This window comes from Anastrepha ludens, chromosome 3, assembly GCF_028408465.1.
Source record: "Anastrepha ludens isolate Willacy chromosome 3, idAnaLude1.1, whole genome shotgun sequence".
Classification (NCBI taxonomy): domain Eukaryota; kingdom Metazoa; phylum Arthropoda; class Insecta; order Diptera; family Tephritidae; genus Anastrepha; species Anastrepha ludens.
Window position 1 is genome coordinate 97,314,288 of NC_071499.1, and position 11,985 is coordinate 97,326,272.

General features: G+C 37.3%; 3 protein-coding genes across 4 annotated transcripts; 2 read left to right on the plus strand and 1 right to left on the minus strand.

Annotated features, from left to right (window-relative positions):
* Positions 1-89: 89 nt before the first annotated feature.
* LOC128858527 (vacuolar protein sorting-associated protein 4) lies at positions 90-2,942 on the minus strand. Its single transcript, XM_054094892.1, has 7 exons — positions 2,800-2,942; positions 2,202-2,350; positions 2,014-2,149; positions 1,235-1,954; positions 644-728; positions 432-575; positions 90-364 (listed from the first exon to the last, which is right to left on the minus strand). The coding sequence occupies exons 2-7, from the start codon at positions 2,335-2,337 to the stop codon at positions 263-265; spliced, it is 1,323 nt and encodes a 440-aa protein (XP_053950867.1). The 5' UTR covers positions 2,338-2,350; positions 2,800-2,942; the 3' UTR covers positions 90-262.
* Positions 2,943-6,164: 3,222 nt separating this feature from the next.
* LOC128858532 (mitochondrial fission process protein 1) lies at positions 6,165-9,027 on the plus strand. Of its 2 annotated transcripts, XM_054094902.1 has the most exons (4): positions 6,165-6,400; positions 6,554-6,840; positions 6,975-7,200; positions 7,268-9,027. In XM_054094902.1, exons 2-4 carry the CDS (start codon positions 6,792-6,794, stop codon positions 7,434-7,436), a joined length of 444 nt encoding a protein of 147 aa, XP_053950877.1. In that variant the 5' UTR covers positions 6,165-6,400; positions 6,554-6,791; the 3' UTR covers positions 7,437-9,027. The 2 variants fall into 2 exon arrangements, with proteins under 2 accessions (XP_053950877.1, XP_053950876.1); XM_054094901.1 differs by lacking the exon at positions 6,165-6,400 and having other exon boundaries at positions 6,454-6,840.
* A 160-nt stretch (positions 9,028-9,187) lies between these two features.
* LOC128858530 (cytosol aminopeptidase-like) lies at positions 9,188-11,979 on the plus strand. The gene is made up of 8 exons (XM_054094896.1): positions 9,188-9,386; positions 9,481-9,596; positions 9,675-9,810; positions 10,178-10,683; positions 10,847-11,066; positions 11,132-11,381; positions 11,448-11,521; positions 11,602-11,979. Exons 1-8 carry the CDS (start codon positions 9,273-9,275, stop codon positions 11,767-11,769), a joined length of 1,584 nt encoding a protein of 527 aa, XP_053950871.1. The 5' UTR covers positions 9,188-9,272; the 3' UTR covers positions 11,770-11,979.
* Positions 11,980-11,985: the final 6 nt, after the last annotated feature.

Below are 11,985 nucleotides of genomic sequence, written 5' to 3' on the forward strand. Positions count from 1 at the left end.
TCCTACATTTGAGTATAATGCCAAAGATATTTATTTTCATATAGGTATAAAATGCATTGTATACATTTATGACAAACGAAAATGTGTAATTAAATTTTACTATGCAATCGTATGTACATATATTTTCTTTTTTAAATTAAATAGCGAGTGGGTCCGATTGTACAGGTTTTTTTTATGAAATAGGCAAAAATTTATTAATTCGCGTACGGTATTTACTTATTTATATAATAAAATCAAATATTCTTAGAATCTCGTCCTCAATTTATCCCTCTTGCCCGAAGTCTTCGGTGAACTTGCGCAGCTTAACTAGATCATCCTCGTTAACAGTGGGTTTTGTGCGAGACAAAGACTTCAACATGTCGCGCTAAAAATAGAACAAATGAGTTAAAAATTGTTTTGTTTTCTAATTTTATATATATTTTTTTATTAACCATAGTAACTGGAGGTTCGAATAGCTTGTCGCTAGGCACATCCATCCAAGACATTTCAGTGGCGCCTTCGTCGCCCGGAGAGCAGGGCACCAGCAAGTCATCAACTATTATTTCTTTATTTGTAGGTGATGGGCCGGTGACTCGCTAGAAATTCGTACAAAATTGAAATTATTTAATTAAATTCTCAAACAAAGTGCAATGATCGCACTTGCCTTGAAATGTGTAGCGGTTTGCACTTTACGTACAGGCTCCATGAGCGCATCTCGTACAACTATTGATATATCAGCTCCCGAATAACTGCAAATGATATTCAATTCAATTAATTTGTTCCCTTTGCCAAAAATTCTGGGTTGTTTTATGACATTTTTGGCCAGACATTTTGAAGAATGAAATTCAAATATTAAGAAAGTGTATTGTACACAACCAAAAACATTAAAATAAGTTACACCAAAACTCATAATATTATGTATATCGGCAGATATTTTAATATTGTATATATATTTTTTTAAAGGTGATTGAATATTATATGAAGGCACGAAAATGCACCAAAGCATAGGACACAAAAATTTATCGATCCCACAAGTCGGTTCTACGTTACCGGAACGACCCGGGTTTATATCCGGCCAAGGACAGTCACTCCAGCAGCATTTCCCGTACATGTATGGGGAATGTTTATGCTGCTACAACAACAACAAAATCAAAACAAAAATTGATTTTGAATCTGTAAATTTTACCACCAGAAAGCTTGTAAAGTTTTCTATTCAGTTTGATAATAGAATGCAACATTGATTAAGTTTTCTTACCCGTCCGTTTTCGATGCCAACTCTTTTAGATCGGCCTCGGTTAGTACATGAGAGGTATTCCCCAAATGTATTTTAAACATAACCAAACGAGCATGTGCTTCCGGCAGCGGAATATAGATACGCTTTTCGAAACGTCTCCGTATAGCTGAGTCCAACACCCAAGGTATATTGGTGGCCCCAAGCACCAGAATGCCGTCGGTATCGTTGCCCACGCCCTGCATTTGCACCAAAAATTCTGTTTTGATGCGACGTACACTGTCGTTCTCATTGTCGGAACGCGCCGAACACATAGAATCGATTTCATCAATAAAAATGATTGACGGTTTATGTTGGCGCGCCAACTCAAAGAGATTCTTGACCAACTTTTCTGATTCACCCAACCATTTCGACATCAAATCCGAACTGGACACAGAAAAGAAAGTTGAATTGTTTGCCTCTGTAGCAACAGCTTTAGCAAGATACGATTTTCCGGTACCAGGTGGACCGAAAAGGAGAATGCCCTTCCATGGTATGCGTTTGCCAGTGAAAAGATGAGGGAACTTAATTGGTAGGATAACTGCTTCTTTCAGGGCCTCTTTCGCGGCATCTAATCCAGCTACATCGGACCATTTCACATGTGGTTTCTCAATAACTATAGCGCCTTCCAATTTAGCTTGCAACTTTTTCTTTTCCGGATCATCACCATCGGAATCGCTATCGTCCTTCTTATCCTTGTCGTCCCTAGAAATATAAGAAATTTAAGGTAGAAAGTGTGGGTGATTTTAAAAGAACTTTCTTACTTTGACGTTGATTCGCCCTCCTTCACAGGCTTCTTTTTACCTTTCTTAAGATACTCCTTTAGTTTTTCTGCACGATCTAAATACTGTAAGCACTTGGCACGAATTGAATCCTTGGCCTTTTCGCCCTGAGCTTCATCTAAATAAGAAAACAATAGACATACTTGTTTACATATATACAATTTACTTACACTTAATAGCATGTAAAAAATATTCAACGCCGTGTTCATACAGACGTAACGCTTCGGCATAATTTTTATTGCGATCTTCTTCCGTTGCTTTGGTCACCAAGTCGATAGCTTTTTGCAAAGTTGTGCCGGATGCCATGTTCGACAGGTCACTACATTGTAAATAAAATATTAAATACTAAATATGAAACATGCAGGTATTTTCCATTTAACGTCCCGCACTGCCCATGTCCATACAAATGACGTCACTAATGAAATTGTAGTCATCGCGATAATTAGAAGCCTTGTTTTGCTACAAGCCAAAATCGATTTCTTTCGTCCATTTATAATTGCACCTACAACTGTAGGTAACGTGACAAAACAAGAAGTTCTAAATGCCTAATCCGTGTTTCACATATCAACCAAGACGATTAAAAACAGATATAATGGGATGCAGTTAAAGGTTCGATATCACAAGCAAATTGAAGTAGTGACTAATCCAGGCGTAATTTGCCAAAAAAAAATTTCGCATTTTACTACAATTCCTCAATTTATGGGCTGGACTTTGGATACTACCACCGACTCAAGGATTAATTTATTTATATTTGTTTTGCAACCATACCTGCTACTTATTATTTAGAACAAAACTGCAAAATTTTATGTTAAAATAAAACAAGACGAGATATTAAAAAATGTACAATTGGTGATGCCTCCAGCTTTCCTTATTTCACACTTTTCTTTATATTTATACATTCGTGCCCGTTTGACATTCGATGCATTGTTGTTTATTATGCTGAAAACAGTGACCGACGTACGTAGCCCCTTACCGCAGCACCTAACGAGCACAAAACTGAGCAAAACTCATCCCGTGGGGAACAACTACGTTCTTTTAGTTACATATTTACACAATACATCGGTTTGTGTGTGTATGTGTTTGGTTGTTTCTACACAATGCTGCCATTGATATTTTTGCTTACACACTTTTTTACACATCCGCGTTATCAGTTACAATTTTTCATTGTTTAATAAACCAAAGACAAAAACCAACAAATGCAAATAATTAACATTATTCAATAGTGTTTTTAAATTTTTTTAATAAAAATTATAATTTTTTTAAGTTTATTTTGTAAATAATTTCGAAATGTACTGCTTGGCAACACTGTATGGTGAGGGAGCAATCAGCTGAAAGGGGATTACGGGATTTTTCAAAAATCGTGAAATAAAATCTACGATACGGAAGGAAGGAATTTTTCATTTACATGGGATTCTCATTAGTTTGATCGTAACAGCTGAAAGGGGACTGCGTTTACGTCGGTCACTGTTCTCAGCATTAGGCTTGTTCAGCTAGTTTTCCAGCAAATATTCGCTGCATTTCTTTACTCATTTCTACTCAAGGCGAATTCAGTACAGGTGATACAAGAATAATAGAAACAAGATTGCGCCTTCCGCGTTCGCTCGCTTAACTTAAGTCTGATTATTATGTGCGCGTACATCTCATTAAACTAGCCTTGTCTAATGCACCGTACATTACCAAACACAAGAGATTATACAGACACACACACTTTTATGTCATGTAGTTATTCCCATAAAAACATACAAAAATATTTTGAGGCTTTATATTCACTAAAGCTTTCACAATATAACACGGGGCACTTCATTTTCATTTGTTTGTTTAGTCGCCAAATCTGATTTACAATCTGACAACTCGAAAACGATAAATCTTCTACTTTATAAAAGGATGATGGAGCAAAATCAAAGTCTCCGGATGCCGTCAATGAAACCAACTTTCGCCAATAGCAGTAATTTATTACAAGAGACGAAATGAGTAAAGATCGCATTTCCGAAAAGGATGCTGATGCAGTTGCTGAACCAGACAGTGATGATGATGCAGATAGTAGCGGCGAACGATTTGGTGTATAATCGGGACGATCAGACTTAAGCGGAGGGCAGTGATCAATAGCGAACGAATGGTCTGCCAAAGCAAAAACCTGATTTCGTCTTAATGGCGACAGCAGATAGCGAGACGCAACTCATCCGAAGATACAAAGCACTGACTAGAGACCCAAATTAAAAATAGCCCATTCACGAACGGAGTGCTTCGGATACCTAACGACCTCCGGTTCTATTTAGTCTCACCTGTGCACACGGACCTCTGTGCAGGTGGACCTCTTTTGTCCGACACTCGTGGGACAAAAAATTAGAAAAATTGCAACTCCGCCTAGGGTAAGCAGATGCCATTCCCCCCAACACTAGTCAGAGGGCGAAGGATGGCACCTGCTTTAAGATTTAACCGGCAGGTGCTCTACCTTGATACCAGCCTGCGTCATGGCAAAGGGGAGGCGGTCCGGGGTGTTCCTCTACGATCTGGAGGTAAACTTCAGCGATAGCCTCCTAAATCCACCTCCATTTCTCTTAGGTATGTTCCCTTCTCCTCTCCCTTGTCAATGACGGCCAGTATCTCACCGCCGCTTTTTACGACCTCACTGAACGTTGGGTATTTGTGGGCATCAATTTTTTGCTTTTTGGCGACCTTTTCTTCTGATTTCTCTGCAGAACGTTGCCTTTTAGGAGTAGCATTCCAACGATTTAGCCTGTTCTTCTGTTAGCTGTTCTGTTGCTGTTTCTCCTAGTTTAAATAAGACCTTAATGACCGCCTTTTTCCCGTAGTAGCTTTGTTTAGCGGGGCGGACTTGTTTAGCCTGCCCCCCTGCCCTACAATAGTACTTCGCCTAGAGGTACTATGCCCTTCTATGGCAACCTGCCGGTTGAACCTGGAAGCAGGTGCCGACCCCCGCCTCCTGAAAGAGGTTGAGGTGAAATTGGGATTGCCCGCCCTAAGCGGAGTTCATCCCGTAACTCCTGGTGTTGGTCGCTTGGAGACCGGTTTTCCCAAGCCTCCTCGTCCCCCGCTGCCTCCTGCAGTACTCGTACTGGGACCAGCCCTATCGCTTAACCCCCCTCTGTCTCCTATTAATGGCGGTCTGACCCCTACCTTGCTCACAGCTGTGGCAGCAGTCGGGTTTACCTTCGTCGGTGGGTCCCCAGCCAGGCTGAACCTCGGCACTGGTCGTATTACACCTTGTTCCAACCCAAAGTTTTTTTTTCAAGAGGTTTGCTCCTCCGGTTGGCAGAACTTGGTCATCGTATAAAAAGACAGTCCGAACCATAGGAATGGGGTGAACACGTTTATTACTGGAATGTACGTAAACGAACCCACTGCCATCCAATGATAAGGCCTGATTAATGATTCGACTAAGCCCCCGCACCACGGCAAGGTGCCTACCCTCGCGTAGAATACGGCGAGACGACCCATACAAAATTTTTCTCCCGAAATCTGAGATTATAAAATAATCCTCGATTATTACCATACTTTTTTTGTGTTATGGGTTATTATTTTTACGAATGTAAAGATAAATGTCAAAGTAAAAACTAAATAAAATGGACGCAAGCAAAGAAAATAGGATTGTAGACATAATTCTAATAAAATTTTCGTTAGGTATTGTTAATTATACATTCATATAACAGAAAAAGGCGTGTGCCCATCAACGCCTGGTCTTTTTATTACTTATTATAAAATTTAATTACAAATTTCGCATGCGGATTCCTAGCGATTGCGTAATTAAATTAACTATTCTTCTCCTTGTCTTTTCTTCATATCGTTAATAATTAAAGAAATGAAAAACTCTAAAATATTCCACCAAAGCAATTTCTATGAAGAAACTGATAATGTTTCTATGAGAAAGAAATCGGTAGGTTGTTTCCATTGCTTTCACCAACTCTTTTACATCACAAACAAGTAATTCCCCTTCCCTTTGTTTGTTTATTGATGGACTCTTACGGCACGACGAATTCGGAAGGCGCATTCTTCTCTATCATTCTTGGGTAGTATCTGTAAATCAGCTGATATGTTTCCTTTCGTTCTTCAGCACAGAACGAAACAAAGCGATTGATTTGACTTTGCTTGTCTAGTGCATCCACCTTTAATGAATGCGCCTTGGATACATCTTTACTCTGTTTATATTGAAATGCAACGACGCTTTGTTAGGAGACAACTACAAGCCAATTTGATTATCACAGGGGTTTTACACCTTGTTCCTTAAACAACTATTAACTAAACTAAATTTCGTTCTGTCCGTCTGATGTTACAAGCATTGTTGGGTGTAAAAAGTTAAATATTAGTCTCAGGAAAGGGGCTCTATTTCGTCATGTCAGCTGATATGGGCGTATGTTTACTTTGATGAGTGTGAGCACCATTAGCTCCCTACATCTGACGTCAGCTTAAATTGCAATATTTTATATTAAACTGATCTGGCTAGAATGTTTTTTGAAATGTTTTGCTTTATACTTTCGTAATTGTTTTGTTTTGATGCAAATAGAAAGACCATGTGTGAGACGAAGCGCTGCCAACAAATAATGTTGATAATGAATTAGAAACAAAACTTACGGGACGATAAAAAAGAAGTGAATGATTAGTGACACGTTGTAGGAGAGGGGCATCAGTAACAAGAGATTTCAATTTGAATGTTTATGCCAGTGATAATTTGAGTACAAATTTTCAAAGCTTATATAATATATCTCCTTTAAGCTCATAACTTTTTTAAATGATTTAATAAAATGAGTAAAGAATTCGATATTTTTAGAGACAGTCCATTGCGATATTTGGGTGAGTACTACATGTATGTATATACAGAAAGGGTATATGCAACCAACGACATTTAAAAGTGTTACCTCAGTATGAAACAAATCTTCCACCAAACATTCTTACAAAAATTATTCGCACTCTTCTGCTTCGTACAGGTTACTGCAATGAAGTGGGCGAAGCTTTCCGACCTCTTATACATCGTCATTTGGTACACACGTCCTATTTATTGGCTACTGCGTATGTGTGCGCTGATGCCATTGACAAATCCGTCAAAGAATATCAACGGGGAGAGAGCGCTAAACAAATTGCCATTGTTACTGGTGATGTTTTCAGTTGGCAAATCGTCGCCTCAGTCATCATTCCTGGCGCAACAATCAACAGGTATGTAAAAGCAAAATGTATACATATGCATACTGTCTTCGAAATATGAATTACATCTACTTAACAGGATAACGTGGTTGACTGGCTATTTACTTCGCAAAACTTATGCCAGAAAAGTGTTTAAAAAAATTGTGCCCACAGCTATGGGTTTGTGTTCAATCCCAATAATAATTGGGCCAATAGACAAATTTACCGATGGGCTCATGGATGCAACCTACCGAAAATGGTTTTACTAAGATATGTGCTAACTTGTAGTATTTAAGTACTATGTATGGTACTTGTGCATATTATGTGTACGGATACATTGTTAGTTTTTGTATCAAATCTTATATATTATATAATGAGGCAAAGATATTCCATTAACCCGGCTATGTGATGTTGCTGAAGCATGTTGTGTTGAGTATACCCTCGGCATGTTAATTTGAAGTGCAATCATTTGTGGGACAACCTCAAGATGGACACTACAAATTGAACGAGTAGCTTGGGCTACAAATTCTCCAACAATCTACTCATCTTCTTCACATATGCATAAATAAATATCTATAATACATGTAGCATACCAAGTTCAAGCGAGTTATATCCATCTTTAGGTATCTGAAGAATAGTTCATATATAAATGTTGAAAAAATAGTTTTTAGAAGATATTAAATTAAATATTCCAAAAACATCTAATAGAATTATTATTTAGAATAATAAATTTAATTTATGGTTTAGAGTAAGAATTGTTCATTAACAGTTCGATATAAATTAAATATCTCAATCTTCAGATTTAGTCAACGTCAAAACATCTTATTTCGATATTCAACAATAACGTACGTATGTGTGGAGGAGGAGTTCGGCCAAACAACCAAAAAGGCTGTAATCGCCAATTATTTATCTATACTATACAAATTCATTATATTTCGGAAAGTCCGCTTATTTTTAAATATGTTCGAAGAATTACAATTTTCCTAAAAGAGTTAAGTTACATAGTTGTAGTTTATTTTTGATGATAACTCATTAAATTGAATAATTCACATATTAAAATTTTGTAAAATATTTATTCCTTAATAAACGAAATTTCTTTGAAATGCTATATTTAGGGTAATCAATATAAAAATATTCCTGAGTTTTATCTTGAAAAGTTCTGTCCTGGAACCTACCAACGTCAGAGTAACTTTTTCCCCCCTTTTAGTACAGAAATGTTAAACCTCGTTGTCTAATCACCACGCCAGTCTCAATAATATCAACTTTTGGTAGTTCTAAAAATATCTAAATTCTAATATATTTCTTCAAAAATTACCTAGTTCTTTTTCATCAGTCGAAAGTTTAAATGATAAATTCGCCTATAAATATCTTTCACAAGACGCGCCTAGATGTTGGTTTAAAATAAAACATGTAAACATTTACTTTATTTCAGGTTCCACTACTTTTATTCACCATGAGCACGTCTGCAGGTAAAATCTGCCAGTCGATTCATGAATGCCGAATTGTTCAAAGTTGTTCAGCAACATTTTGCGCTACAGCAGCAATATTCTCAACAGAACGTCCCTTTTCTTTGCTCGACAGAACCAGTTTCTTTTTCGTTTTTTCATTCGGATAATTATTTCAACCCAACAAATAACGAATTTTTTGATATGTTATTCTTAAAGATCGACTATTTTCATAATAAGTTTCAATAATTTTAATGCATTCTATCGTGTAAAGTGGTACATCTAACTATTTGACAAAGTCAAAGATGACATAAAATAAGGTACCGTCTATTCACATAAGGCATCACTTTTGAAAGACCCTTTATTATACTTTATATTATGTATGTAATTTCGGAATATATTTGTTATTAATTACAATAAATCGAGAGCATTTTGACACCATAAAAATAAAAATTGCACCTTGTCTCCCAAGTACGCCAAATTTGCACTTTATCTGTAGATACTCCAACGAACTGTAACAAGCTGTGAAAAATATTCCGTCAAATTCAAAATTCATTTTTATTTTTTATTGAAAATTTTAAAGCTTAAAACCTTTTTATATACAAAAATTTGCGTAAAAGGAAATAACTAAAATTAAATCAACAAAACTATTTGCTAACTATGATCTCGCTACGCATAACCAATTGGCTAACGAAATCTCTGCTGAGATCTCGAAATGTGAAAAAATTCCAACAAGTCTATCAAAGGTGTTATGCCGATGATTCGCGTGTGACGGTAAGCGCCAAACATTTAAAACATTCTCAGCTGAATCGGATAGATGCCATTGTACTTGAAAATATTTTTAAAATCTATTTGTGGCATATTCCAGAAAGGTCTTGTGGTGGGATTATATCAGAAGGAGGGCGAGAAGGAACCCAAGCTAACATCGAGTGGAGAGAAATTCGATGATCGTGTACAAGGAAAAGTGTCTGAATTAATCAAAGAGTAAGTAGTATCGATATATGTACTATTTACTTATCACTGCCAAGTTGGCCTCTTATCTATTCATGATTATGATCGTAGGACGAACCTGAGTGGAACATTAGGAAAGGGCAAAGTGTTCAATAATATTGATCAGGAGTTTCGGTCCATAGCAGTGGTTGGCGTTGGGCGTGAAGGCGCTGGCTTCAATGAGCTGGAAATGTTGGACGAGGGCATGGTAAGTCGGGATAGCATGTAAACTGGACCGAAATTTTTCATGGAACATATTTTAGCAATTGTGACACATAAAATTTTACAGATATGTTTTCATTGAAAAAATTTATTTGACAAAAAAATCTTTTCATTCGTAAAAAAATTGGTAATATTGTAGCCATATTTGTAGTGAAGGGGTTTAAAATAAAACTGTTTGATTTTCTAATTTTCTTACGAATTAATTAAAACTTTGATCATTTATTAATTAGGATTATTACAGAATACAGTTCGATAACACATCAATTATATACTAAATTAACTTTTAAAAGATTTCTTTGCTACAACAAATGCTAGACTATTGAGTGATTTATTTTCATGTGTATACAACTTAGGAAAACGTTCGAGTAGCAGCTGGTGTTGGTGCCCGTAGCCTACAGATGCAAGGATGTTCAGAGGTCTTCGTCGATTCGATGGAGTATCCCGAACAGGCTGCTGAAGGTAGTGCTTTAGCGGTATGGCGTTATCAGGATAATAAAAGGAAAAAAGACCGAACAGGAATCCCAAAACTGGAGTTGTACGACTCACCTGACATAGACGCTTGGACGCGTGGTCTCTTTAAGGCTGAAGCGCAAAATCTTGCACGGCGTCTAAGTGACGCTCCCGCTAATCAAATGACACCCACCACCTTCGCACAAGCGACTGTGGATGCGTTGTGCCCTTGTGGTGTAACAGTAGAGATTCGAACAATGGAATGGATAGAACAACAACATCTCAATTCATTTCTAATGATAGCAAAGGGTTCATGTGAGCCGCCTGTGTTGCTAGAGATCAGTTATTGCGGCACAGCTCCAGAGGAAAAACCAATATTGTTATTGGGCAAGGGTATGACCTTTAATAGGTGAGCTATGAATAAAATAAAAGAAAATTAAGTGAAATAAAAAAATATTATAACAAAGAAATAAATTTAAACTATATAAAAACTACAAAAACTAAAACCCTTACTAGGAAAAATGAATATTACATATTATATTATTAATATACTTATAATATTTACATTTCAGTGGCGGTATCTGCTTACGTAAATGCCAAGGTATGGATGAGTATCGTGGGGCCATGGCAGGTGCGGCCGTTGTGGTTGCTTCCATCCGCGCCGCCGCTGCTCTGTCGCTACCTATCAACATTTCTGCTGTCATACCTCTTTGCGAGAATATGCCTTCGGGTATGGCCTGCAAACCAGGTGACGTAGTTACGTTGCTCAATGGCAAATCATTGGCAATAAGAGTAAGCATGGTCTTGACACATAACGAATAACAAGAGTAACCTTTTACTTACCTTCTTATTTAAAGGATACGGATAAAGCTGGTGTTGTCGTGATGGCTGATCCTTTGATCTATGCACAAACCACATATAAGCCACGACTAGTTGTCGATGTAGCTACTCTTGGTAGAGGCGTTAAAAAAGCTTTAGGCGGTGGCGCAACAGGCATTTTTTCAAACTCTCACTACATTTGGAAACAATTTCAAAAGGCTGGCTCTCTTACAGGCGATCGCATGTGGCGTTTACCACTTTGGAACTACTACAAATACTTGGTCACAAGTAAGTATTGACAGAATATTCATGCAGATGTGGACACACTCATCAATTTTCTATTATTTTTCATAGATAATGTTAGTTATGACATCAGTAATAACGGTAAGGGGCCAGCTTCGTCTTGCCTAGCGGCTGCAATTCTGCATGTAAGCACCAGCATTTTTCTCGAAAAGAAAATAAATACAAGTGATTAATTTTTTGAGTTTTACATTTTCGCTCCGTACAGCAATTTGTTCCTTGCGTTGACTGGGCCCATTTAGATATACGAGGCGTTGGTATGCTGACAAAATTTGGTACCGTACCGTATTTGCTGAAAGATCGTATGACGGGACGCCCAACCCGAACGATGATACAATTCTTATATCAAATGGCCTGTCCAGACCAGCAGAAGTAGTAGTAGAAGTAAACGATCGATAGCTTATTATTTCTAGTTGCCCATGCCTGCCTGATACTCCTAAAAGGCCCTCGAAGATGAAGTGTATTTGTATGTTAAGATGTGTAGTACTGTCCTGAGGTCAAAATTTTTGCTGTGTTTTAATTGTTTCCTTAATGATTCTAAATGGCGATGTTTATATATTTTTGATTATTTCTATGACATGTTCTACTCAAT

Excerpts from the sequence above, each read along its gene's own strand:
- LOC128858527 (XM_054094892.1), bottom strand. The coding sequence starts at position 2,337 with ATGGCATCCGGCACAACTTTGCAAAAAGCTATCGACTTGGTGACCAAA. Across the intron at positions 2,150-2,201 it reads TTTTTTACATGCTATTAAGT|ATGAAGCTCAGGGCGAAAAG; the intron begins GTAAGTAAATTG and ends TTTCTTATTTAG. Across the intron at positions 1,955-2,013 it reads GAGGGCGAATCAACGTCAAA|GGACGACAAGGATAAGAAGG; the intron begins GTAAGAAAGTTC and ends TTATATTTCTAG.
- LOC128858532 (XM_054094902.1), top strand. The coding sequence starts at position 6,792 with ATGAGTAAAGAATTCGATATTTTTAGAGACAGTCCATTGCGATATTTG. Across the intron at positions 6,841-6,974 it reads CAGTCCATTGCGATATTTGG|GTTACTGCAATGAAGTGGGC; the intron begins GTGAGTACTACA and ends TGCTTCGTACAG. Across the intron at positions 7,201-7,267 it reads CCTGGCGCAACAATCAACAG|GATAACGTGGTTGACTGGCT; the intron begins GTATGTAAAAGC and ends TCTACTTAACAG.
- LOC128858530 (XM_054094896.1), top strand. The coding sequence starts at position 9,273 with ATGATCTCGCTACGCATAACCAATTGGCTAACGAAATCTCTGCTGAGA. Across the intron at positions 9,811-10,177 it reads AAATGTTGGACGAGGGCATG|GAAAACGTTCGAGTAGCAGC; the intron begins GTAAGTCGGGAT and ends TATACAACTTAG. Across the intron at positions 11,067-11,131 it reads GCAAATCATTGGCAATAAGA|GATACGGATAAAGCTGGTGT; the intron begins GTAAGCATGGTC and ends TCTTATTTAAAG.